Source organism: Pelecanus crispus, chromosome 7 (assembly GCF_030463565.1).
Source record: "Pelecanus crispus isolate bPelCri1 chromosome 7, bPelCri1.pri, whole genome shotgun sequence".
Classification (NCBI taxonomy): domain Eukaryota; kingdom Metazoa; phylum Chordata; class Aves; order Pelecaniformes; family Pelecanidae; genus Pelecanus; species Pelecanus crispus.
This window is the reverse complement of record NC_134649.1, coordinates 28,385,187-28,410,589: the sequence shown is the minus strand read 5'-3', so window position 1 is coordinate 28,410,589 and position 25,403 is coordinate 28,385,187. Positions and strand designations below refer to the sequence as shown.

At 37.7% G+C, this 25,403-nt stretch overlaps 1 protein-coding gene across 1 annotated transcript in view; it reads right to left on the bottom strand.

Moving 5' to 3' along the window:
• The window catches only part of EFCC1 (EF-hand and coiled-coil domain containing 1), a 52,730-nt gene that overhangs the window by 12,886 nt on the left and 14,441 nt on the right, over positions 1-25,403 (bottom strand). The window contains exon 3 of the mRNA XM_075714523.1: positions 1,875-2,020. Within this exon, the coding sequence (XP_075570638.1) occupies positions 1,875-2,020 (146 nt within the window). The remainder of the gene's footprint in view (positions 1-1,874; positions 2,021-25,403) is intronic.

Below are 25,403 nucleotides of genomic sequence, written 5' to 3'. Positions count from 1 at the left end.
GTTTACAACTGTTGTGGCAGCAATGAGACCCGATTGCCCAACACTGTGGATCCCCTGAAGAGCTTCAAACTGGTATGTTTTATCCAGTAAATTAATGGCAGCATCTGGCATAGCAGACACTCAGATTCAGTTTTTAAAAATGGAGGAAAAGGCATGTGAATCTCAAGCTGTCTTCACACTCGGATATCCAAGACACTTGTAATGCTTTCCCACAGTGGGAATGTCCTCTGCTCTGACTCAATGTGTATGCAAAAGGGGCTATCTTTTACATCCCCCTTGTAGGTTATGATTAGCAGGACTGGAAACCAGAGAGGAAAAGCAAAACTTCTTATGCATCTCTTTTAACATAAAGCCAGTATTTTATTAGAAATCTTCTACTAAGCTAATATTTAAAAAAAAAAATTCTGTCACAATCATAGAACACTTTAATATAATGAAAATTAGACATTAATTTGTAAATTAGCTGATGTAGAATAACTTACCCAATTCCATTGATACAAGTGCTCTTCTGCTTTAATATATTTATTAAAGTATATATAAAAATAGAAATAATTCTGCATCTAGATTTCTTTATCTAGTAAATCTAGGTTTATCCCAGATGTTCACACAATTTTTTTATTTGTTCAACTTTCTGAGTTATTTTTCTTTTCTGCCTAACTAATCCTTTTTTAATTGATGGAATGCTTTTTCACATTTAAAAATCTATAAACCCACAATTAATTTGTTTGAAAGGCTTTTGCTAAAAAGCTGTTTGTACTTGAAATAGGGATAATGTAGGTTAGACATGGAAACTGTGAGCTGGCAGAGTGTCTGATTTAATAAAAATATCTCTAAAAGCAGGTTTATTTTACAAGTTTAACCACATGGAGAACATGCTACAATGTTAATTGTATTTACGTGTCATTATTTCTCACGTTCCTGAGCAGCTGCTTGCCAGCTCCGCTCAATACATACCTAAAATCTATTTTTTTGTCACTACATACAGCTTTCCAGTCTGCAGTAAAGATGCCTTGTTACTTACAGTTAATGTCAGAGAAGTGCTTTTTTCTTTTTTGAGCTAGGTGTGTCAAAAAAAAAAAAAAAATCACTGAAGGTAAGTCAAACTTACCAACCTTTGCATTTGCTGTCTACTTGGCATGTAAACTGCTACCCAAGGAAGGAAAAAAAAAGAAAATGTTTGGCTTCTAAGATGGGTATTGTAAATGTGTCTCATCATTACGGTAGCTAAATGACACCACCACCCCCACCACCCCCCCAAATTGCTGTCTCTTTGAGAGTCCTTGTAACCGTCTGCTCTAAAAAAGCCTAGTTGAGGTCATTGATAGCGAGAGCCAGCCTTGGCAAACCCAGTGATTTTAGAAGACTTTCAAAGAATGCTTCATGCAGTCCCATAAGAAATCGCAAGTATGCAATGTTATGGCAGTAGTTAGCACTACATGCGCTAAACAGGGTGGACCTTTTCAGAGTTACTGAAGGGGCCGGGACGTTTCCAAAGAGTGTGATTATACAGAATAGTAACTGCAGATGGTTTCCTTGGAAATTATTTTAGCTGAAGTTCTGAGTTTTTATTTACAAAAGGATGAAAATTTCATACTTTTAAGCCAGGAAAAAGGTTTTGGTGAGGTGAATTGGATGGGAAAAAAGCAGTTTTAAATCGTATCTGTAAGTGATACATTCAGTCTTTCATTAAACATAAAATTATGTGGGAAGTGAGAAGTAGAAAGCTGAGGTATTACCTTTTCTTTAGGTCTAGGATTTCAAGATTCATTAGGATTGATTTGTGGCTTTGGTGGTTTAATATCTGTATTAGTTTTTCTGCTGAGGATCTTACAAATCAGTGAGGAAATAAAGTAGGTTGGTACTGAGTTTGATACCGTTCTCAGAAATCCCAGCTCCACCAGTGGGAGATCGTCGATCTTGTTGCACAACAGACAGGCAGTATCCTCCATCTGGTAAGGCTGCTCCCTCTTTCTGCTCTGGGCTGCTTCTTGTGGGAAGCTGAAATCTCGCAATTTTTGACCTGGAAAAGAAGGGCAATATAAAGTGGACTTGTAGGAAATGTGAAAAACCAAGGTGAATGCGCACAGTGTAGCACATGAATGATCAAATGAAATTGTTCAGACTTGCTATAGAAGAACAGGGGTATCTGCCTTCAGCGCCTGTAAAGTCAACCCCCTCAGGGCTTTGTTCGATTGCTTCACTAAGAATTCGAAGGTGGATTTCAGCTATTCTTAGATTTAGGTAATAAGAACTAAATAGTACTTACAGGTTTTAGTTTAGGTCAAAGGCATCTAGAAAATATATAGAGAAACAGTCTACTCTGGCCATAAACTCTCCTTTCTCCACTGACAGCATGCTTTGTTTTTACCATGGGGACTCTTATAATGTAGTAAGAAACTCGGTTGCATTGGATAAATGGAAATTTGGCATATCCACCCACACATGTAAGGTTTATATCAAACATTCTCTGAGGTAGGAATAAACTACCTCTCAGGTATGGAGCTAAACAAACACCAAGTCCAGTCCATTACAAGCTTGTGTACCTTACACGTGCAAGTTGTGTAATGGAATATTATACATTTCCTATAAAGCACATTTCCATTGCTTCCTTTTTTACTATTTAGAAAACAGTTTACTTTCAATAGTTGCATCAGGATACTTTCCTATTTAGACCGTATAATAACCTGGTTATACTTTTCCCTGTAGGAGCTGTCATGTAGTTCACAAAGAATCTATATGCAGAAGAAAGCGAACCAAATTCAGGAGTTTTACAGTAAATTAAGTTCCCTCCATATTCTTTCTCAGATTAGTTTTGGTCTGGTGAATATTGAATATTCCTTGTACTTAACACATTAAATATTCATCAATGAAAAGTGAGAGTTAAAACACTTAGCAAACTGGTCCCACTGAAACAAGGTGTATAACACGATCTTTTTGTACAAATCTTCTAAATACCTCCTGCCAATAAATTGAACTACTGCTACAAACAGGACTTTAGATGTAGTAATAGAAAAGCTGATGTCAAGTTAGAGATGAGTATCGCGGAGAGCTTTTGTTTAACACAGCTGCTATCAGTTCCTGAAGAACTACACCAATATTAGTTCCCTTGTTGCTTGTGAAGTATACTAAGTAAATAAGATCATGAATTTGACAACAACAAAAGTCAGTATTTCAAAATATCTGTAGGGACAGAAGATGAGGCAAACCATGCTTAGAAACCAGCACTGCTTTTACCCACTCGAGTAGAGCTGACTGCATAAAAACTAATGACGTATTTCATTTACAATTTATGGTATCTAGCTTAGCAACAATTGGCTTTCCTGTAAAGTCAAAGGAAATAGCAGTCTCCAGAATGGAGCCTGGCTAGTCATTTAGCTTCATTAGTTTTGGAAAAAATAATTATGAAGTAGTGCACAAATAGCAAGCACTATTAAGCTTGGGCATTCAGAACACAGGCTCCTGGAAGCATCACAGAGCTTCAGTGTTCTGAACAGTTACTGTGGAATATAGTAGTATTTCCTTTCACAAGAATGTTACATTTTGTTTTTCTGAAATATGCTAATTTCCTTCATTTTTAAGACAAAAATATTTTGGGGTCTGGTACTCAATAAGAATCCTTTACAATCTCTTGAGGACTATAGCTGGTATTGTGCAGATTGTTCTCTTAGTTTTGAGCTGCAGTATAATTTAGATCTGTTTTGGATTTCAGAGATTTCTGGAGTTAGTTCACATAATACAGAGATGCTGACATTTCAGTCAATAGTTGTAGTCTCAAAGTTGGTTAAGATCTTAACCCATAAAATATTGAGAATATTCAAGTATCATGAAAGTATTTTCTAGCAAAAGTGGGTAAATGCTGTGATGTTTAATGGGAGATCTGCTGGTGGTATTAACTTTTTGCATCTGGCAGCCTGTTTTCAATTTAGCTTGTAGACCGAGGAACATTAAGAAGTTTGGTGGAAAAAACAATACTTCCCATAAAATTCAGGACTTCGAGTAGCAGACTCCCTTCCCCTGGATGAGATTCAAGACAGACCTAAATAATAGCTTTCACTTCTCTGTAGTTCTTGTAAGGGAACTTGCAATTAGTTGATGAAATACAAAGTACAAACTCTGATTATTCTGTAGTATTTTTCTTCAGAGGACTTCATCAGCTCTCTGTTGATGTGGAGAAATTAAATGAGGCATACAGACACCATGTTTTGTTAGGTCTTTCTGCCCAATATATTGATTAAAGACAGCCATGTCTGTCTTCTCTGGAGATGTTCATCTGGGAAACTAGAAAGAAATACAAGTTTTGAGCAAGGGTTTTCAAATCCAGGTGCTCCAGAATTTAAATCTTGGTGCTGGCATAGGCTGTATCATTTGCATCAAATCAGATTGTGCCTTAGTTTTTCCAACAGAAGAAATATAGCAAAGTTAGTGTACCTTACATGCTAAATAAAAAGGCAGCACAGGTTAATATACAGCCTTGTTTTCTAGAACCATGCATGGAAATTATTTCAAGGTGTTTAGGAAAGGGGTAGATTTTAAATGTGTGTGAAGGAACATGCGGCCAGACAAGCTGGAATTTCAGAGCTTGTCAATGCCAGATAAAAATGAAGAAAAAAGAAAGCAAAGCAGCATCATGAGTAGATACACAAGTTTAAAAAAAAAAAAAAAAATTATATCTGATCAGCTAATATAGAATGTCAAGGATCTGCTGGAAATAACAAAACTATAAATTTGTTGTTTAGGTATGTCTTGCCAGGAGTCCAGTATAATAAGGTGATGCTGGGCAGTGGTTTAGTCACAGTAGTGACCAGGGAAGGTGACAGAAAAGGACAGGACCAACAGCCTAGTGACAGAGATAAAGGGGGAGGGGGAATATCCTGTGCAACAGAGGTCCAAAGAAGGGATGTACAAACACAGTTGGTTTTCATTTTTCATTCACGTCATCCAAAACCAGTTTAAGGCAATAATCTGCCAAGTTTGGTGCCAAAGATCAGGAGGCAGAGCTAGAGATCTTTTTGGCTATACAGAAATTGTGCGGGGCAGGGGGGAAGGGGGCTGCTAATACTCTTCATGTAGCTGCAAGGGCAAACTTACGATTCCTTTAAACTATAAGTAGAAACTAAACATGAGATGGGTTGAAGAAGGTTCTCATCAGAAATGTTGCACAGAACTGGAAGAATAGTATTAGGGATACTAATGAATCTTTGCTGTCTATTGGAATAAAGGGACTGTTTCCGTCTTTTAATTTTGCCATCGATATAGGATCCTATATTGACTTTGGAGAATATTTCAAATTTCTGACTGGATTGTCTCTGGTTTTTGAACTTTAAAGAAGATGCAACCAAACAGTATGGAAGGTGTTAATTCACAGGGTTGCTTCACGCTCCTTAGTTCACATTGTTGGAGTACACAGCATTTCATCCTCGTTCTCAAGTGAGGTGAAGGAGGCATGAATGGACTCATGGTGGTGCTCTCTGGTAGCAGAACAATGAAACACCATGATCTCCTGATTTCTCATCATGTGATTTAACCGCTAGGTCATTTTTTTCTTATTGGGGATCTTTTAATGACTTTAATGCCAAATCTACACTCTTAATTTTGAACTGGCAGAGGTTTCAGGGTTTAAAGAACAACATAATGGAAGAAGCCAACTGGTATGCTTTCGTGGTCATGGTAAATGCTAAAAGGAGGAATCTTCGCTCATTCTTAAGCATAGGTTTAATTCTTTTCTTATTAGTATTCATACAGCATCAAATGGGTCTTCATAAATGGGAAGAAGAGTGAATAAACAGCACATTTGTTTAGGGCAAAGATCAGAGGGGAGAGTAGTGCTGAAGATGCCTGGGAAGCGTTTGTGTACAGTGCAGTGTGGCAAGGCTTCCATGGAGACAGGCAAACAGTCCACATTCATTTTAAAGTCTTTGTACTGAGGATAATGGGCAGCTCAGGAGAAGGAAAATTGAAGAGGGAAGAGTTTGCAAAGTACTGGACCCTAAAGTAATGTCCATGACTAATTGGCTTTTAATTGGCACTCCTGTTATTGTTATGGAAACATCTAACTGCAGCAAAAACCACCTGCTTCTGGCACTAAACAAATCTTTAACTTAAATAATTCCTGACTAATCTTAAAATAACTCTGAGAAATTACTTAGCTCCACATTCATAGACCTTTAGCTGGTCTCTTTTAGAAGTGTATTTGGAGCAGATCAAACAGCTGTGTGAATATGTACATTGCCCTAAGTACAGTTATACAAACTAAGCTATATTTTATTTTAAAAGTTTATAACTTGTGTTTTTTAGCCAAGATGACGTGTGATTTTTATTTTTGTACTATTTTACCCAAACTGTCAGAGGTCGGGGAACTCAGAATGGTTTCAGTTTTGGCTTATCCCCTACAGGGAATTACAGAGTTTAGAAGGTGTGCATATTTTTTATTTTATTTACGACTTTTCATTTAACATTCAGATCAAGTATGTTTTCACACTGGAGCTAAGTGTCTGTGTAGGTTTTCTGAATACATCTGTCTTTGATTGGTGCTGTAAGCTGTGAACCCCTCTCCAACAGAAATCGTATGAATGAACTTCCTATGATCAATTCAGATTTTAAATTCCTTTATCTCAGATTTTAAATTACTTGATCTGTAAAGCATTAAAGACAAATTTTTACAGTATGACTTTTTAGTAGCTATGATAAAGATGACTACATATCCTGGATTTATACTGAAATAAGAAGTGTAGCTAAAAAGCCTCTATAATACTGGTTACAGTTCTAGGAGGTTTCCTGTTATTGGCTGATGGTTTTTATTTTCTTGCCAAAACCACAGTCCTCTAGAAAAAAAATCATTTTGCTGATGGCAATGTGTTTTCTTGCAGAATCTTTTCATCTTTCTGCACATTGTATATAAAAAGGCAAATTTTGCAATGGTACTGTCACACACAGCAGAGAGTAACAGAGTTAAGCCTTGCTGTCATGCAGTGCTCTTCCTATGATGATTTCAAGCATTTTTGAGACAATACAAAGCTTTGTGCAGACATAGTGAAATTACAGAATAGAAATGTGCCTTTTATTGTCCACACTGTCCCATTCCAAAGAGCAACTTCTGTAAGCTCAGGCTGTTTGGGGGAAACTGTTTTTCAGAAATTACCTACTCTTAGTACATGTCTTTATTGCTCATTTGTCAACTGCTTTGTTGTTACCCATTGTCTTAAAATCTGAGATCAGATTAGGAAAGTGTATTTCCTGGGTGGTACATTGATGTTCCTGACGTTTTTGACTCAAAGATTTAGATGCAAAGATCTTCCATTGCATATTGCTTTCCCATGCCATTTGGGATGTTTCTTAGGCTGATTTTTAGGTTTCAGGTAAGCAAGAATGACAGAAGTAAGTGCATTTCTAAAAGGCTTTGTACCTCCTTTGTCTGGAGCACTGACTGTTTTTTAAGAGCTCTGAAGTACTGAACATGCTCCAGTCCATGGCCATGAAGAAATACATAAAACTTTGCCAACAACTGTGAATCTCTCTGTTTATGCTAGGCAAGCTGGCACTAACAACCAAGAATAGGGTCAGGAAGATTTTCCCTTTTGCACTCTCAGTGCTCTCCCTGGCAAGAACACTAGTGCAGGAAGTGGTGGCTTTGACATATAGGAAAGGCCTGAGGAGCTTTTGAGGCCTGAAAGAGTAGTTCCAAACAAATTTGGAAGACACCCCCCCACTCTTTCTTACTATCTCTCTCCTTTAACACCTTGTTCCCATTCTGCATCTTCTCATACCTGATCCTATATGCTCTGGGTTGTGCAAATGCTTGAGCTGCTATGAACTGGATTTATGAAATGAGGTGTGTTTAACATATCTCATACCTCTCTTATTTTTGGAGGAGGTTTAAAATTTGGATTGGTGCATAGCCCTAAGAGTTGCATCTTTCAGGGGATGGCAAAATGCAGGGCTGTGACAGGATCGAGCAGGTGGACAGACCTTGCAATCGGGTTTTACTGCTGATGCAATTGAATTACACCCTGAATAGGTACAGTGGTTAAAGTGTGAATGAGAATTACAGAAACAGCAGGCTTGAACATGGAGAAAGGAGACAGGATTGGGGTAGAGATAAAGGGACAGAAGATGAAATATGCATAAAAAAGTGCTTAAGGGCCAAACAGATTCCCTGATAAAATTGGGGATGCTATCCAAGTTCTTGAAGTCTTGCCATTACTCTCCTATCAGTACATGTTTAGAAAAAAACATCCACAAATTCATTTCTCCTCCCTCCCCCACTGCAGGTCCACATGAAGGATGATAATTTACTGTGCTGTCAGCTGTTCAGTTAATTCAGAGCAGAAATCTATGCAGAGAATGTAGAGAATCTGACCCTCTTAGTAGAAAACACAGATGTCATGATGATGCTACCTGATACAAATTCTTGTGTTTTAAGTGTATTTGTTTTTTTAAGGTTCTCGGCTTACAAGATGTCAGGATTGCCTTAACCCCTGGAGCACATGCATTACAATATAGTTATTATTTGTAAAATCACAGTCTGTTTTTCCTATGTGACCTTTGCCTCATTCAAGGCAGGGGATGAATGATTTCTGTGGATGGACAACAACTTTAGAGAGAAGGAAACTTCTGCCAGGAGGTTCCTTTCTCATCTACTGCAGAAGCTATAAGTAGCAAGGCAGGTAAGACACAGGAACAGAATGGATAGTGTCCTTGTTAAAGCAACTAAATGCTCCTTTGAGGAAGTAGATTCTACCCCTGTCTCTGCCAGAGACCCTGCATAATGCTAGGCAAATTACTTTAGCTAGGCTTTCTATGCATAATTACCGTGTTACATGTGTGCAGGTAGTAACTGGGTCCTGATTTTTTTTTTTTTGCATGGAATTTGAGACTGTGGGGTATGAGAACTGCAGCTGAAGCATGGGATCATGGAAGTTATGATACATGTGGTTTGCTCTTAAATACTAGGCACTGTGAACATTTAGATAAGTCAGAGTGGGCACCTATAATTAGCAGAAAATTTTGATGGTAATCTTTTTAGTCTGGTATATTATACTGTGATGAAGAGTATACTAAAAACCTAATAATTCATTTTCACTGTAACAGTTAAGGCCATGTTTACAGGTAAGATAAATATTGGTGCATCAGGCAAGACCCACCTAAGTACAAAATAGGTGATCTTATGCATGGATCCACACACTCATACATACATAAATTTATTACAAATAAATGAATAAGGAAGCTGAATTTAAACTGCATGGGTAGGTTTCATTCTGTGACTTACAGAATACGTTCCTTTCAGCTCTAAAATGCAGCTTAAGATCTCAGAGTCTCACTGTTTGGTGTTTTCCTTAATCTTTTTTGGCCTTGAAACTTTGGTTTATCATTATTAATAAACTATTAGTCATTTGGGCTGCTCCATGGAAGATAAAATTTGATAATTAGGCTAAACAGATGACATAATTATAGTGCTTTTATAAATTCTGTACCTAGCAAGGGATTATATTGTATGGTGGTAGTTCTTGAATACATACTTCATGAATCAGACTGCTTTTTGCTCTGTGTGAGGTATTTCATAGTTAATAGTCACTGCACTATCCAGGAGAAACATACATCGCTTTGGAATTATGTCATTCAGATATTTCTGCTCCTTCATGAATTCTTTTGTGACAAAATAATGGAAATTATTTCCAGATGTTGTTCCACTGGAATAAAGAACTCTATTGCCACACCCTGCTAGCTAGAAATTCAGATATTTGCACTGAAAGTCTGGAGTTTGGATGCACACAATGCAGACCTAAATAAAGCTAGAAAAATTTACATATCACTTGTTCTTGATTGAACTATTAGCACAAAAGCTATTTGATAAAGTTTGCCCAAGATTTCTTGGAAGTCTGAATTAAAAACCTGGATTCAGCTGTCCTCCTAGTCATGGAAATGGAAGTCATAGGTCCATTAATCCCTCATCTCATCTGTTACACAGCTCTGCTCTTGAGTTTCCCTTCCTTCCACATTAGAACAATTATTTTAATTTAGTATAACTGAAGTTTGTGTTAAGCTGGCAATGTCAGAATTGTTCCAAAAGCCCACAAGACTCAACAGAGTGTATGTGGACATGGGACTGGTGCTAGACCCCACAATAATGTTAAGCAGCACAGCAGTCTGTGTCTTAAGAGATGATACTGAGGAATAGCTGAAGGATGAGGAGGGCTTTGTTCAATATTGTACTGACTCACTGATTAACTGTTGGTTAAATAATAGCATTTCCCTGTTACAGCAATATGGCTAAATCTTTTCAGCCCAGAGAGCCAAATCCTCCTTGGTGGGCCTTCCTAATAGGCCATGTGGGTGCAGCAGTAATTCAGAGTGCCTGGCTATGTGCAGGTGAGTTAAGATGACTTCTGCTGTTAGTCCTCACACCATGCCATAACAGCCATTTCAGCTGTTTTCCGTAACAGCTCTTTCCTAGCTACAACAGAAGAGAGGGATGGATGGTATTGCCAGTCGCCTGGATCCAGCCTGCCGGTTGCCACTTTGGCAGCTGAGTCTAAGCCAGGCTGCTTTCCACAAGATATTTTACATCTTGTGGGTGCCCTTCCTCAGGTCAATGTCCTCCAATCCTGCTCTAAGACAGGACATAGATCCTTCTGCCCAGAGTTTGCTGAAGACTCTGTACTGGCAATATGTTACAAGTCCATTTCTGAGAAGCAGTGCAAAAAATGTACTTCTACAGCTTACCAGGAAGTGTGGGTCTGAAATAAGGCTGAAGCTCATATAAGAACAAGTTCCCACTCAAGATTCCCAGCCCTCCTTGCTTCTAGTCAGGCGGACAGTCCCACTGGCAAAACCTCTCTCTAGACAGTTTTTTATTTATCTCCTTTCAGCCTAGCCCATAAGGAAAAACAACAGAGGCATGTGAAGACAAACACTACCACCACCTTCCCAACCACATGTGCATGAGTTGTGTGTATGTATTCTCCTAAGACTGTTTTGTCTTTCCTGATCTCTAAACTTTTATTTTTGCAATTGTCTCTCTCCTGGTATCCTGTCTTCCATTTTACAGAAAGGTGCTTGAAAGCCTAAACCCAAAACCTAGTAAGTAAAATACCATGAAATTCTAAAACAATGACACATAGAACCAAGATACTTGATATAAGGCATATAAGCCAGATAAAGAGCGGCAGAGCTGTGGTCCTGTAGATAATTCTCTTCTGTCATTGCTTGTATAACAAACCAACCCCCTCATGTATTCCTTCACGTAGATGCGTGCTATTTAATCCTAAGGAATCCTTCCGTTATCTCCTGCACGCTCGAGTGTATGTCAGTAAAGATCAAATGTCCAGTGATCCTTTTAATGTCTCCTAGATAAAGAAAAGTGTTCTTCCTAAACGGAGTCAGGGAGTACTTATCAGCAGGGTGGAGATCCTGCTGAATTCCACTCCTAAAGCTTAAAATGTCTGACAAAACACTGCTTTTCCGTTCTCTGTTTGATGTACGCAAAACTGCAGATATCGCCGATTGTGGCATAAACTCAAAGTACCTATTTACTGGCATGTAAATTCCTTCAGGACTTATCTCAGAACTTCATAGGTTTAGATGGATTTGGAGAGACGGAAAAGGAAGGTGGCTCACTTAAAGCAACATTGTGCCTTAAGCTGGCTGCAAGTTATTTCTGACCAGCTCTTACTAAGCATTTGGGAAAGTATGACATTAACGTTTGTTAACAGGAGGGGCTGCAACCATCAGTTTTGCATCTAAGTCAGATATTTCTTAAGCTCTCACAGGACAACTGCATAAAGGCCTGCCTAGTGGTTTGGTCCCCTGCAAGTTCCCAAGTGCTCCACACGTGACAGCTGTCCTGTGGTTACTGCTGAGCCCAGACGCTCAGAGTGCCAAGGGAGCACGTAGTTACTGTGAGACCTGAGCCTGAAGTGTCAGCGCCAGCAACTGGCTGCTGTGAATGTGGGGAAGTCACAACTTCCATCTTCCTCAGATCCTGTATCAGGAAACAAGAATAACAATTACCTCATACTGTTGTGTTTTTCTGTTTCACTGATGTTTGTAAAAACATCCTTAGATCTTTAGAGAGTGCTATTTCTCTATTTGATACTGTATAATCCTGCAAGCTCCTTCATATTTAAGCTCTGTGCCTGCTATTCTGATGGTTTTTTGAAATAGTTTTAAGGAAGTTTCCTTAGCTGCCTGTCCTTTGCTTTCTTGAAGCCTTAATTGTTCTGGTAGGTGACTTGTGAAAAATAACACTTCCTTTATACTAATCCCAAATTAATTACTTTCCTTCCCAAATGTTTGTAAGTTATTTGCCAGTTCATAGAGATCAGAAAAGATTGCCTAGTATTCCCGCATTTGTTAGGGTCCTAGGCGTATTTTGACAGCAAATACAGCAGCTTATGTTTAGTCTTTTACTGGGTATATGGTTGAATAAGAAACATTATTTGGAGGTTGAAAAGCCAATGACAGAAATGTAACATAACTGTACATAGCTGGTCCCTGCATGTAAGAACTGATTTCTAACACTGTATGTTTAGCACTCTGGCTCATCTGCTTTCTCCATGGATGGCCCTCTGCTTGTCTTAGCGGTACCTGCAACTTCTTTATCTGATGAACCTCAGTCCAAGCAGGTTTGCATTGTATTTATCACCAAATTTACTTAAATTTCACCAAAGTTTAAACTTTACATAACATCTTTCCTACTACAGCAGAAAGCTTAAGCAGGTGCATAATTTTAACTGAATATGTAGTCTCATTGACATAAAACCAGTTTAATTACATTTTAGTTTCATTGTATCAGTTGCCATCCTTACATAAAGTTACACACCTCCTTAAATGTTTTACTAAGTAAATATTTCAGTATTACCGTTTTCAAATAACTGACTTGATCCAAGTTCAGGTTATGTTTTATACAAGTTCATTTAACAGCTTTCCTCAAGTTTTTGCTTTATAAGCCATTTTTCAGTTTCTGTAATATGATTATACTGTATTCATTTCCATGATGTTCAATAGCATAAAATTGTGATTCATATGGGGCTTAGGCAATCTTTGGTAGTCCTGTTCTCTTCTATCAGAATCACCTGGAATTTGCAGGGTGGCCATATGCAACATCATTGAACATTTATAGAAAGTCAACATAAATTAATACAAATGTTTAGTGGAGAAAAAAAGGTATGACTAACTTGTTTCTGTCTCTTCTTGAAAAACTAGACGCCATAAATGTAGGTTAATGTATGAATGTATATAAAAACTGCAGGTTTTATGGATGACTTCCAGTAGACCGAGGAACCCTGTGGTTCCTCTGAAGTAGGAGAAATAGTAAATGAGGTGAAGGAGAGGGGGGCAGATGGAAGTTGTTACTAGGAAAATTCTGCACAGGAAGGCTGGGTAACCAGGATACATGTTTTCTTAATCAACATTACTCTAAATTATTCTAACAAAGGACTCCCCTCCATGCAGCAGCCCTGCTGCATCTGAGCTGGATGCAGCTTGTTTGAGCTACCTCCACTGGATACAGCGCTACTCGCATCGCATGCAGCCCCTACTCTCAACAGCTGGTAAATACGATTCTTTTGGACAATCTTACAGGTATTTAGGAACAGATACGTCCCTTTGTTTTCATAGAGTTTCCTCAATAGATTTCCACAGGAAAAGAGGGAAATCTGTATGAAAAACAGGAAGCAGTTCTCAGAAGTTCTCTGTAACATAGCACTAGGAGGAAGACTTAAAATAAATGCAGTTGTTTGAAACAGTAGGTGATACCAGTTGTATTATCTTACTGTAAAAAACAAGGATTAAATTTAACATCATAGGGCTATAGTAGAATTAAAAACCTCAGGTATTTATAAAAATACATTTAGCCTTTCATTTTTGTTCACAGTAGGTGACTAATATTTAAACTTCTGCAACCAGGTTTTTACACCATATTTTCTATTTCTACTTTATTGCCCTGGACAACTCTTTTGGAAAACTTCTCATCTGCCTTAGCCTTGGATGAGATCCCAAAACTTTCTAATGCTCTTGCATCCAATATGAGACTTCATCTTTACCCTTGGCTTTTTGACATTTTACAATACAGTTTCAAATCCTTAGATTTATGTATTAGAAGAAGGAAGACAGGTTAGGATAAAATTTGACAAAATTTGACACACAGAAATACTTGTTAATGAAAACCTTCTAGAAATTTCACACTGAAGTTCCTTTCTGCTGCATCTTCAAACTCCCATGAAGTTCCACATGTCATGGAGAAGTTGTTCTAACTTTTACTGCAGGTGCTGAAAAAGCGTGTGGGAGTTTGTAACTGTCCACCTTAAAAGCAAGTACAGTCACACTAGGGAAATGTTTCACTTGACTGCTGGCTGTGTTAGGAAGCTTATTAGCCTCTGTAGGCTTAGGTAGGTGGAGGTGCCCCATTAGAAAATGGGGATATAGCATGTGGGATGACAATTTTTGAGGAAGAAACCCTTAAATTTGTGCATCCTTAAGAATAAATTTGAGCCTAATTTTAGCATCACTTTCTATATTTAATAAAGCCAAACGTCACGAAGAAGATGGATTTGGCCTTCACATTATGTTGTTTGTATTTGAGAATATTAGGGGTAATATATTCTGTACTAATACAAAAACAGGTAAAAAATGAAAGCAGAATATGTTCCTGAGTTTTACTGCCAGGTTTTTAGAAATTAGCAACAGTATGTTTCAAGAAATATATGAAATAAAAATTCAAAATAGTCACAATCCAAAAGCATCTAAACCAAAACCCCTTTTAGCCATACTACTTAGCTGGCAATGATGCTATTTTAATTTTTAAAGCTATACTAGCTACATACCAGAATTTCTTGGAAACGTTCCAGGCATGGCATATTCTACATTTTAAAGTTTCCATTAGAGCGAGTGTAAAAGGCTTTGTAGGTCTGAAACAGTCCCATTGAAATCAGAGCAGAAACAGGACTGATATGCTGCAGTGTTTCTGGGTTTCTTTGGGCTTAGTCCCACAATAAAGCCTGATGGGTTTTGTTTGTTGCTTGAATTAAAACTATTGAACAGACTGGAGTTTGTCTGTGTATCTCACACAGAATCTAAAGATACTGTTTTATCTGAGATGATAGACTAAAAAATACCAGTAGGAGGTCTTTGTAGTGAATGTAGATTTTTCTTGATTTTGTTTTCTATAGATACTTGAAACAACTAAATGGGGGGGAAAAAAAAAATCAACATAAACTCTGCAAAGTGCAACACTGTTGTATCATTAAGCCTGAAATTTATCAGTAGAGACCCCTTCCCCCTCCAAACCATATGTTATGGTTCTTAAAATGATCTTGATTGTACTTATTACTTGCCACAATCTTTTATTATATGATCGTTTGCTGCTCTGTAGTGTGCCATGTTGTTCAGTAACTGAGAGAGACTCTAATGAGTGAATCACTCTATGAGTGAATTTTTATACACTATAGTGATTAGGCTGGCAACAACAGCTAAAGGTAGGATTTAACACGCTCTGCCTGCATTTTTGATTGTAAATTCCTTGAAACAGGGCATGAGTACATCGAAGGTCATATATCTGGAGGGTCATTAAAAAAAGGTGCTGGCAATAAACTAAGCCAGCTGTACATTTATGTCCTCGAAGGATAAATGACAGCATCCCATGAGCATGCAGAAGTCTGGTTTGCATTAGCAAAGGCTCATTGAATTGCATTCATCCTGGCCAGAACTGGGATATTTAGGATAAATACTGCTTATTTTCAGGTCCCCATCCTACTGGGAATAGAAATGACCTTAGTTTCAGATGTAAGGACCACCATTAATGCTTGTTTGAGAAGTGACAGGCTCTAGATTTGATGAAGGGTCTAATCTGGTAAAAAAAAAAAAAACACTGGTGCATAAATTTCATTTTCTAGCAGAAGTATTTGTTTAAAATGCCAGATCATTCCCAGATCTCTAGTTAAAACCCAAACACATCATTAGTAACAGAAAGAAAGGATATATCACATGCAGATCTATTTCAGATGACTTTAAAACGGTGTCATGTGCAGCTGCCTTAAGCAGCCTTCACATACTGGTGATGACAGAGAATATCTTGTGGTGAGATTTCTGGCAGCAGCTTTAAAAATTGTTATTTAAATACGCTTATCAGAATAATGGGAATTGAGGCTCTTGGGTTCATCGCAGTGTAGGAGAGACATGGTGGCATGCACACAAGTTCCCAGTATCCCTTAAGACCACTGTTTACTTCAGTTCTTAGAAAGGCCATGCAGGATCAAAGGTTACTTCAGAGTAGCCTATCATTACTGTTTAGTAAAAGGCTTAGTAAAATCTTGACCTACGGCAGGGCTTCAATGCCTTCCTTATTTCAAAAGAGTTTCTTGTAGGCAGCCTTTTAATCAGCAATTTGATTCTGTGGAAATGTTTCAATTGCTGTATCTTTCAACCTAGACTGCAAGATTCTAGGAAATAGTTTTTTCTGGCCATGTGCAATTTGACATTGATGGTCTGCTTTTATTCAGTTGAATGTATATTATAAACTTTTCTGTTGCAAATGATACCTAGATGCAGGACTCTGATAGCTGGGCTGTGAAAACAAGAGCTGTTTGTTTAATGTGTTTGCTTTGTGCATGTCGCACTGTTGATTGTGACTACCCCATGTTTATAGACGGAGACAATTGGAATACTGTTCACTGTATCTTACCTTCCCAGTACATATCTGGTAACTCAGCAGAGCCGTACCCATCACATTTGAAACTTTGGGGTCTGTTACTTCTGCAACTAACTGTGTGTGGTTTTGAAACCAGGGAAGGGAGGCCACAGTGACACTTGCTCATGAAATAACGAGGTTGTGCCAGCGCTTCCCAGTCTGAGGGATGTGTGCTACTGGTGTGGACAGGATTTATGTGACTTACTCATGCTAACATCAGTGTGACTTCCTTCATAACCCAACGGGGGAACTGAACCTCTGTGTTTAGGAAATTGTGATTGAATTCTGCTGCTGTCCTATTCTTTTGGCTCAAAACTTGGGAGATCAAATAGGGTTTTATCTCCATTCTGCTAGTGCTACTACTTCAAAGAAATGTATTGTTTTCCTGTATTTCACATCGCCTATGTAAAAAAAAAAAAAAACCCAACAAAAATTAGCCCAAGTTGCAGGAGGACTGAGGATTTCCCTGTACAATTCTAAATCCAGAGACATGACTGTAATGTGATGTAACCACTCCCTAAACTTGTACATTTAGAGTATTCATGAACACATTCATAGCAAATGTGCCCTTGTTTGTCTGCTCCCTGTTCTATCCATTAAGCAGGTACAAGCTTGTGTGAAAGTTAAACTGTGTGACCAAATGTTTACAGAGAACCCCAGAGTGATGTGACATTCACCTTGGTCTGTTTTTTATTGCATTCTGAAATAGCAAAGACAGTTTTCTGAAGGACTGATTTGAATTTTAGAAGTGACTTGAAGCAGAGGGTTTTTTTAATAAAGTTGAGTGAGGACCCAATTATTGGGATTTTCAGTTGCTCCTGTTATAAAAATGGTAATCAAATTTCCATACCTTCTTAAACAGAGATAAGCTCACAAGTTGGAGCTTCATCATGTAGAACCCAAATCTGGTATCATGAATGGCTTTATTTAAGAGCCTGATTTATTTTTATTTAAGACCTCTGAGCCACTCAGAGCCTGATTTGAGTATGTTTCATGATGTTACATCACCATTTCATATAATAACAAGTTACAGAAATCCAAACAAAATGTAAGTCTTACAAGAATGTATTGATCTTTAAATGGATATAAGAAGACAAAACTTAGGAACAACCATACTATGCTTAGAGTTTCATCTTGTCCACTGGTCTGTCTCTGACAGGGAGCTATAGTGGATGCTTCAAAAAGAAACACAGGCACAGAGGAAGTCTAGAGCAATCTGTTCCCAGGTTCCAATAATCCGCATTTTGAAATTTCCACACACAGAGGGTGCATATGGACTTCTGGGGTGTGTTAACGGACATATAAAAGCTTATCCTTATAGACATGTAAAAGATTATCTGAGTATTTAAACAGTTTCACAATTTCACAGAACCATATCTTTAATTTTGACAGTGTTATTCCTCCCAATTGAGAATGAATCGTCATGGTTAAATTGTGTGGAGTGCCCATTTTCTCTCAATGTTGGCTCTCTTTGCATGCTGAAAAATGAGCCTGGCTTGGGTTAGAGCCTATTACTTTAAGACTCCACAGCAGCAGACACAGCTGACCATGCTGAGTAGACAGAACATCTCCACTTCTTGCAGTATAATAAAACCAGACTATGCTTATATACAGTGCATTGGAAGGCCCCAAAGGTCTCGTTTAAGAAAGAAAGAATGTTTACTATTTCCAAGCTCTGTCTATTGCTATGGTCCCATATGAATTGTAAAGACTACATCTGAGCAGACAAAGTTTTGCTTGCAGAATAGCGTTTTTTCCAAGGGTGGGATTAGTTGACAGGTTTTTTTGGTTTCTATGAGGAAAAACGGATTTTGCACTATAGTTATGGTGTTGCCCTGTTCAGTGCTGCTCTTGTTACTGACTTCTCATGTCACTACGTTGTTACAGAAGAAAACGTATGTTGAAAATTCTTAACACATTCATGAGATGCCAGCTTGAAAGATATTAACTTTCTACTCCTTAAAAATCTCCCAAAGATTCAGTGCCTGTCATTCTTTACAATTTTTATGTTTTGTTTATTTATTTTAAAATAATAAGCACAATGATTGTACTGTCTCTAGCAACTACATCTTCTGCCGGAACAGTTTGGATTGCCTCACTTCATATGGCTGATATGGCTGACAGAGGTGAGATTTACTCATTCTTTCTACTGTCAGTGGACTGCAAGTATCAGCAGGACCTGGGGATGATTAGCACCTCTCCAAACTGGTGTTCTCTAAGAGATTCTCTAACCCTGTATAAGAAATGTTGAAATCAAAGTAATGTCATTTTGAGGCAACATATTTGACTTTTCTTATACAAGATGTATAAAACAAAATAAAATCTTACAAAGTTCAAGTGTAATGCCAGTACAGATCTCAAACTACCATCAAACCTATCTCATCTAGTGCATGGGTTCATTGGTAATGTTAGGTTAATGGTTGGACTGGATGATCTTAAAGGTCTTTTCCAACCTAAATGATTCTATGATTTCCTGAGTAATGACTCTGGAATCCAAATTTAGATTATTTGAATTAAATGCTTCTTTTCCCTGTGGGTCTGTGGCCAACTGAGAAGTGCTCTAGAGGTCGATTTTTAGCATCATGTATAAAACCTACCAAAAAGCATATATAAGTTTTAGTAGAGCTGCATATGATATTATGTGTTTATACTTATTTGCCAGCAGAGCACCTATAACAATGGAAAAAAGTTCCCTAAGTTAAAAGCATAAAACAATCCATAACAGAAAACTTCGTGGGAATTAGACGTGCAACTTTGTAATCTGATAAAACATGGGTTATTTTTAAAAATTAAATTTCCTGAAGGGGGAAACTACAATGCAGTGTTTATAAAACTGATGACTTCTCCTTGTAGAATAGAATAGAATAGTTCAGTTGGAAAGAACCTACAGTGATCATCTAGTCCAAGTGTAACTCTTCTAAATTATTGTTCGCTTTCTAAATTGTCTGTATTTGATATTCATGATGGAGTTCTCTAGAATTCATAGCACGCAGTCTTCTCCAAGACATACATTGATGTGAACAGATTTTAAATGAGATTTTTCTTAACGGTCTAAGCAGGTAATTTCATCATGCTCCTTTATCACATATACATTTATCTAGGACTAAAATATTCAGGATGCAGCCTGTATTTTATATCTTTTATGTACTTTGGCAAGTACACAGAAGCCTCTATAATAATAGATTTCTGAAATAACAAACATTAATGTCAGAGTTCAAAAAATACATAAGTCCTTGGCCACATTTGCACAGAACAAAGTAGTAAGACCTATTACGCAAAATTACTTTCTCATCGTACCATTTAAAACATAATAATGTTTTTGAACATTGAATAATGCATTGAACTTGAATAATGCAAGTGGTCTGAATGTGTGCCATATATTTAACAATTTGTTTCATGTAATCTACCCAAGCGATGTGTTTTACAGGACAGCTATCTCAGTCTGATTCTCTTCCATTTGCATAGTCAGGCTATTCTTATACCCTTGTAGGGGTTTTAAAGGAAAAGAGGATTCCCCATTGATATGTTTTAGAACATGAGATAAAATGTTGTATTTCTATCTCAGGACTACCTGGACTAGAAATGAGAAAAATCCCTCTTTCCAGGGTTATAGAACACCATTTTCTCTCCCTGACAGCCCTGAAACAGTGTGAGAAACCAAGTTAGACATGCATTTATAGGCAGATATAGGTGAGGCACTTGCATATGCATGGTGAATGTAAGCTATCACACAGCTCTAAGTTATTGAACAGAATCTTTAATATTGCATATATATGCACATACCAAGCAGCTTGGGGTGAAGTGAGAAAATGTGAACAGAGAAATACCCAGCATATGTCCATGACAGACAGCTGCAAACAGCATGAAGGCCAAATAAATGTAAGTGTTAAAGTACGTATTTTATTTCTGATAAGCATACAGTATTTTGAAAATGCTCTGCTTGCCCCCAGATCTCAGCCTGTGTTGGTAACCACTGGGCCAACACTCTTACAAATGATCTTTTTCAATTATGTAGGAAAATACTTGCTGTGCCAGCATGTCAGAAACTCTAAGCCTAGCTTTTCAGATTAAATTTTGCTGTAGGCATGAGTGGATAAAAAGGATCTTTGCAATATTGGTATGGCTGTCTCTTACACAAAAACTGACATCTACATTGAATAGTGTCCGCTGGTTTCCAACTCAGCAGGGAACTTCTGTGATTTGAATGGGAATTAATTAAGTGATTTGAGACTGGACAATAGGCATCTGTCAAGCAGAGTCTAGAATGTGAAAGCATGACCTAAAGGCAGGGACTTGTGCAGGGTTTTGTCATAGTAGATTTTGGTTGGACGACTCAGCTATCTAATCCTGCCTCCTACTCATTATGTCCCACAAGCAGATGCTTATGAGAAGTGTGCAAGAAATCCTGTGATTCATTGTTAACAGGGGAAAGCTTCATCTGAAGCTGAGAGTCAGAGTTTGGCTCTCATGCTGAAATAGAGGATTCAGAGATTTTTTTCCAAAATTCTAGCTAGTATTTTTCACTGTAACTCAGAAATTCTTCTTACCAGAGTAATAGTTGATCCATTTTAAATCCTGCTAATCTCTGGGTATCAGTGATATTTTGTAGCACCCACCTCTCATTCAGATGCACAAAGAATTAAACAGCATCTGTAAGCTTGTAGTTCATCTTTTCATATTTTAAAGGTAATTATAGAACCATTAACTAATGTGGGTAATAGCTGCCTACTTCTGTGGCTATTATAATCTTATTTTTTAGATGGGGAATCTGCTGTGAAGGAAAAACATGAATGATTCTTCCAAAGCTACGGTCTTAAGTCTGAGTCAGGGCTAAGCTTAGAGCATGGGTCCTATTAAATTGTAGGCGCATGAGATAAGCTCGATTCTCAGAGCAATAACCTAGGATTCCTGCAGATGAAGACAAGGTGATGACACCTCCTGAAATCAAACTATGTTTCATCACTTTGTCTATTAAATGTTCAAAGAGAATATTTACATATACATTTCCCCTGATATGCACATACCCTATTGCATCCTTAGTCCTTCCCTAGCCTTTCTTTCTGCAATATGTGTGTAGATTTGCTTGGTGACTCAGGTAGAGATGTCACTTTTCTATGTAATACCTGCTAAGGGGTCTTGTTTTGTTTTGGTTTTTTTTTATTTAAATCAGTATTTTAGTTGCTTTCTTAATCCATGTAGCCTTTCATCAAGCTAAGCATCTTACAGGAAGGTATTCCACAGCTTGCTTTACCTGCTGGGTAAGAACCACTTTTTTTTTTGTCTGCTTTGAACCTGCCTCCTGCTTTCATGTGATGACTCATAATTCTTGCATTGAAAGAGACTGAACAGTTCTTCCCTATTCATCATCTTGATCTCGACGAAAATTTTATAGACCTGTTTCACACCTTTCCTCAGCTATCTCTTTTCAACATCTGCAAGTGGCCAAAGTAGTTTCCATTCCTTTTTTTCACGCTTGTTGCCTTTTCTATGTCTTTTCCAGTTTTATTCTGGTTTAGGTGGAAGGATCATAATTTCCTTTTTCTGATACAGGTGCTCGATGAATGTGCATAACTGTTTCCTTTGTTTTGTTCTCTTTTGCTTTCCTAACAGATTTTAATATTGTATTTTTTTTCCTTACTGCAACTCAGCAACTCAACAGATACATCCATAGAGTTATAAAGGTCAAAGATATCATTCCTGAGCAGTTATAATAAACTCAGAGTCTATCATTCTATCTGTTCCACTGAAGTTGGAACTATTGCTTGTTTGGTTTTCTGACCCCCCCCCCCCCCCCCCCCAAGTGCATCAGTTTTCATTAACATGCTAGGTATCACCTGCCATCATCTAGTCACTCGGTATCCTAAGATCATTCTGCAATTCTTCACAGTCAGTCCTTGTTTCTAACATCTTGAATAATTGAGTCATTTTAAAAATTTTTTATTTTCATTATTATTTTCTCTAAAAATCAAATTATAATCACATTATAGTAGCTTTCCTCACCATGTGATACATAAAGCATATTTTTCTAACTAAACTACAGACCAAACAAAACATGTTTTCAAGTACCTAACCAAGGTAGACTACCAATCATGGTTAGGATAAAATTGAAGTTATGTACCCAGCCTCCCCTCAGATAGTGGATATTCTGATCCAAATTTAAGCTTTGTGATTCAAACGCACTTTTAGTTAGATGCGAATCAAATTAGTGAGGTGGAACTTTATTGCTTTTAATTCCAGGGATTAATTCAGACTCACCTCTGAAGTATGGTATCTTCTGCAGCATTTTTAATGATAGAAGCATCTTGATATATCATGTTTTTTAACGTACGACAGGGTACCCTTTCTTTTAACACAAATTAACCTTTTTAAAATATAAAATCTATAATGCATATCATCCACTAAGTACATTAATGAGGTATGCAGTATGCATTTGTTTAATTGAGGGGAAAAAAGCCCTTTAAACTTAAGGATACACAGTCTAAGCCACATAAACTTTTTACACCTGTTTTATAGCTCTCACCTCTGACCTGGCACTTTGTGTATTATATTCTGGGCCAGATCATAGTTTTACAGTTCTATTTAGTAAGTGATGGAAAAAATCTGTTGTTTTCATAAGCATGGTCAAAGAAGTGTACGTTCCCAGGAGGGTTTTTGTCTTTGAAAAGTTGTTTTATTTTAAGCTTGGTTAAAACACAAAACAAACATTCAAAAGCAATAGTTTGCTTAACTTCACGAAAAGTAATAAATACCTGAAAGTGAACTGAAGCCTCTGCATATTGAACTGATGGATAATTCATAAGCTTTTAAAAACAATACAGTACATGGTTTTCTTTCCGTATTTCAACAGCTCTCCCAGTTCACATTCATCTCACCTACTGTGAGCTGTTACCACCATTCTCCCTCCAACATAGAACTTAATTAAAATTAGTCATTCCTGTTGCCAGTATTAAAACTTTATTTTGAACCAGTACTCTGACTCTTTCTGAAGCCTGACTGGTGACAGTTCAGATCGTTGTGACGCTGGTCATCCTACTAATCCTGTTCCCTTTGACCAAAGAGAAATATCCACGCATTACAGTTCATTTTATGCACGCAGGAACCTTACAGGCTCTGTTTATAGATGTAAAAGGAAGGGGGTCTGTCTTCCCACCATGGCTGTTCAAGCACCAGCCTCTGTCGTAATGAAATCAAGGAAACCGACAGCTGAGTGTTGGCTGCTGCCTGCGGATGGGCCCCCCTTTTACTGCTCTCAACAGCCTCTTGTTTTGTTTTGTACAAACTATGCAGTTTCATCATTCATTCTGACTGTTTGATTTAAGCTTCTGTTCCCTGGGTCAAAAAAAGGCTGGCAAGGGAGGAAGGATGAAAGAAAGTGATGCTTTGACAGCTCCTTTTTCACGGTAATGAGCAGAACTGCTCTTTCTTTCCCCGCTCCTGTTCACCATGGCCTTTTCTTTCTTTATAGAGCCACATGAAGGGAAGAAATTGCTGGTTCAGCTTTGCCTTCCAAGGACTGACTAGATAAACTGGAGGGCTGTGTGTGTCTTTTGTGGGCTCTGCCTATGGAGTCATTGCTTTGTTTAGGGGTTATTTTCTGTTTGCTTCCTCTATATCATGACAGGTAAATGCAGATTAATAGAATTAAAGTTTTGACTTGAGTACACAAGGCAGCAAAGCATCAATTACTTCCTGGTGACTTCTGTACTGTGCGTCATGCTTGTTCATGAAACAGAGCTCCATTAATTTAGCTAGTCCATGGGAGCCTGCCACAGAAAACTCACTTTACTTGGAAGAAATAATTGCTACCTTGCCAGCATTAATAATCTTCTGTTCTAAAAAGAACATCGTTTAATAAAGAGGTAATTTAAACTATGTCACCTGTATCCTAACTAGCAGAAAAGATTTGTTTGATGCAAGACAGTGCTGTTTGCAGAAGCAGAGCCTTAACGGATAAGGTTCAAGAACTGCAATTTAAGTATAAATGACTTTTAGTACTTCACAAGTGCCAAGCCTTAGGGATTGTCAGTTTCTCTGACTTATATAAAAGTACAGGTCTAAACACCTCAAAACTCTCAGGGTATTAGATCTTTAATCATGATTAGATCTTCAATCATGATTACTCTACCCTTAATTGGTTTAGTGGTGGACTTGGTAGTGTAAGGTTAATGGTTGGACTGGATGATCTTAAAGGTCTTTTCCAACCTAAATGATTCTATGATGCTATTATTTGATGTGAATTCAGAGCTTAGATCATTCATATACTGCATAGTATTTACCTTAAAAGGTTTAGCTTTATTTACTTTTTAAAGTTTCCTATTTTTAAATGCATTTGAAGCATCATTCATAAACTGTAAACCATGATGAACAAAACCCCAAGCCAAAGAGAGCAAAGCAGGTAGATAACAACAGCAGGGGACAAAAAGTAGCAAGTGTAAGATTGACAGCACAAAAATAGACCTAGTATATAATTCTGCTGTATAGAGATAAATCATAACTTTTTGGAAAGATACCAACCCCCTGGCTACACTGAAAGGTCTTTCATTCAAAGTCAGTGCATTCACCCAGGAATATCCTGCCAGTGGTGTTCATATTTCACAGCCAGAAGACTTCTCCTTCTGCAAAACCAGTCACATCACAGCCAAGGCTCCAGCAGCATGGAGATACAGTCTTTCTGACAATATAAGCTAAGAGCGTTCTTGCTTTGGTTTTCTTATTCTTTTTC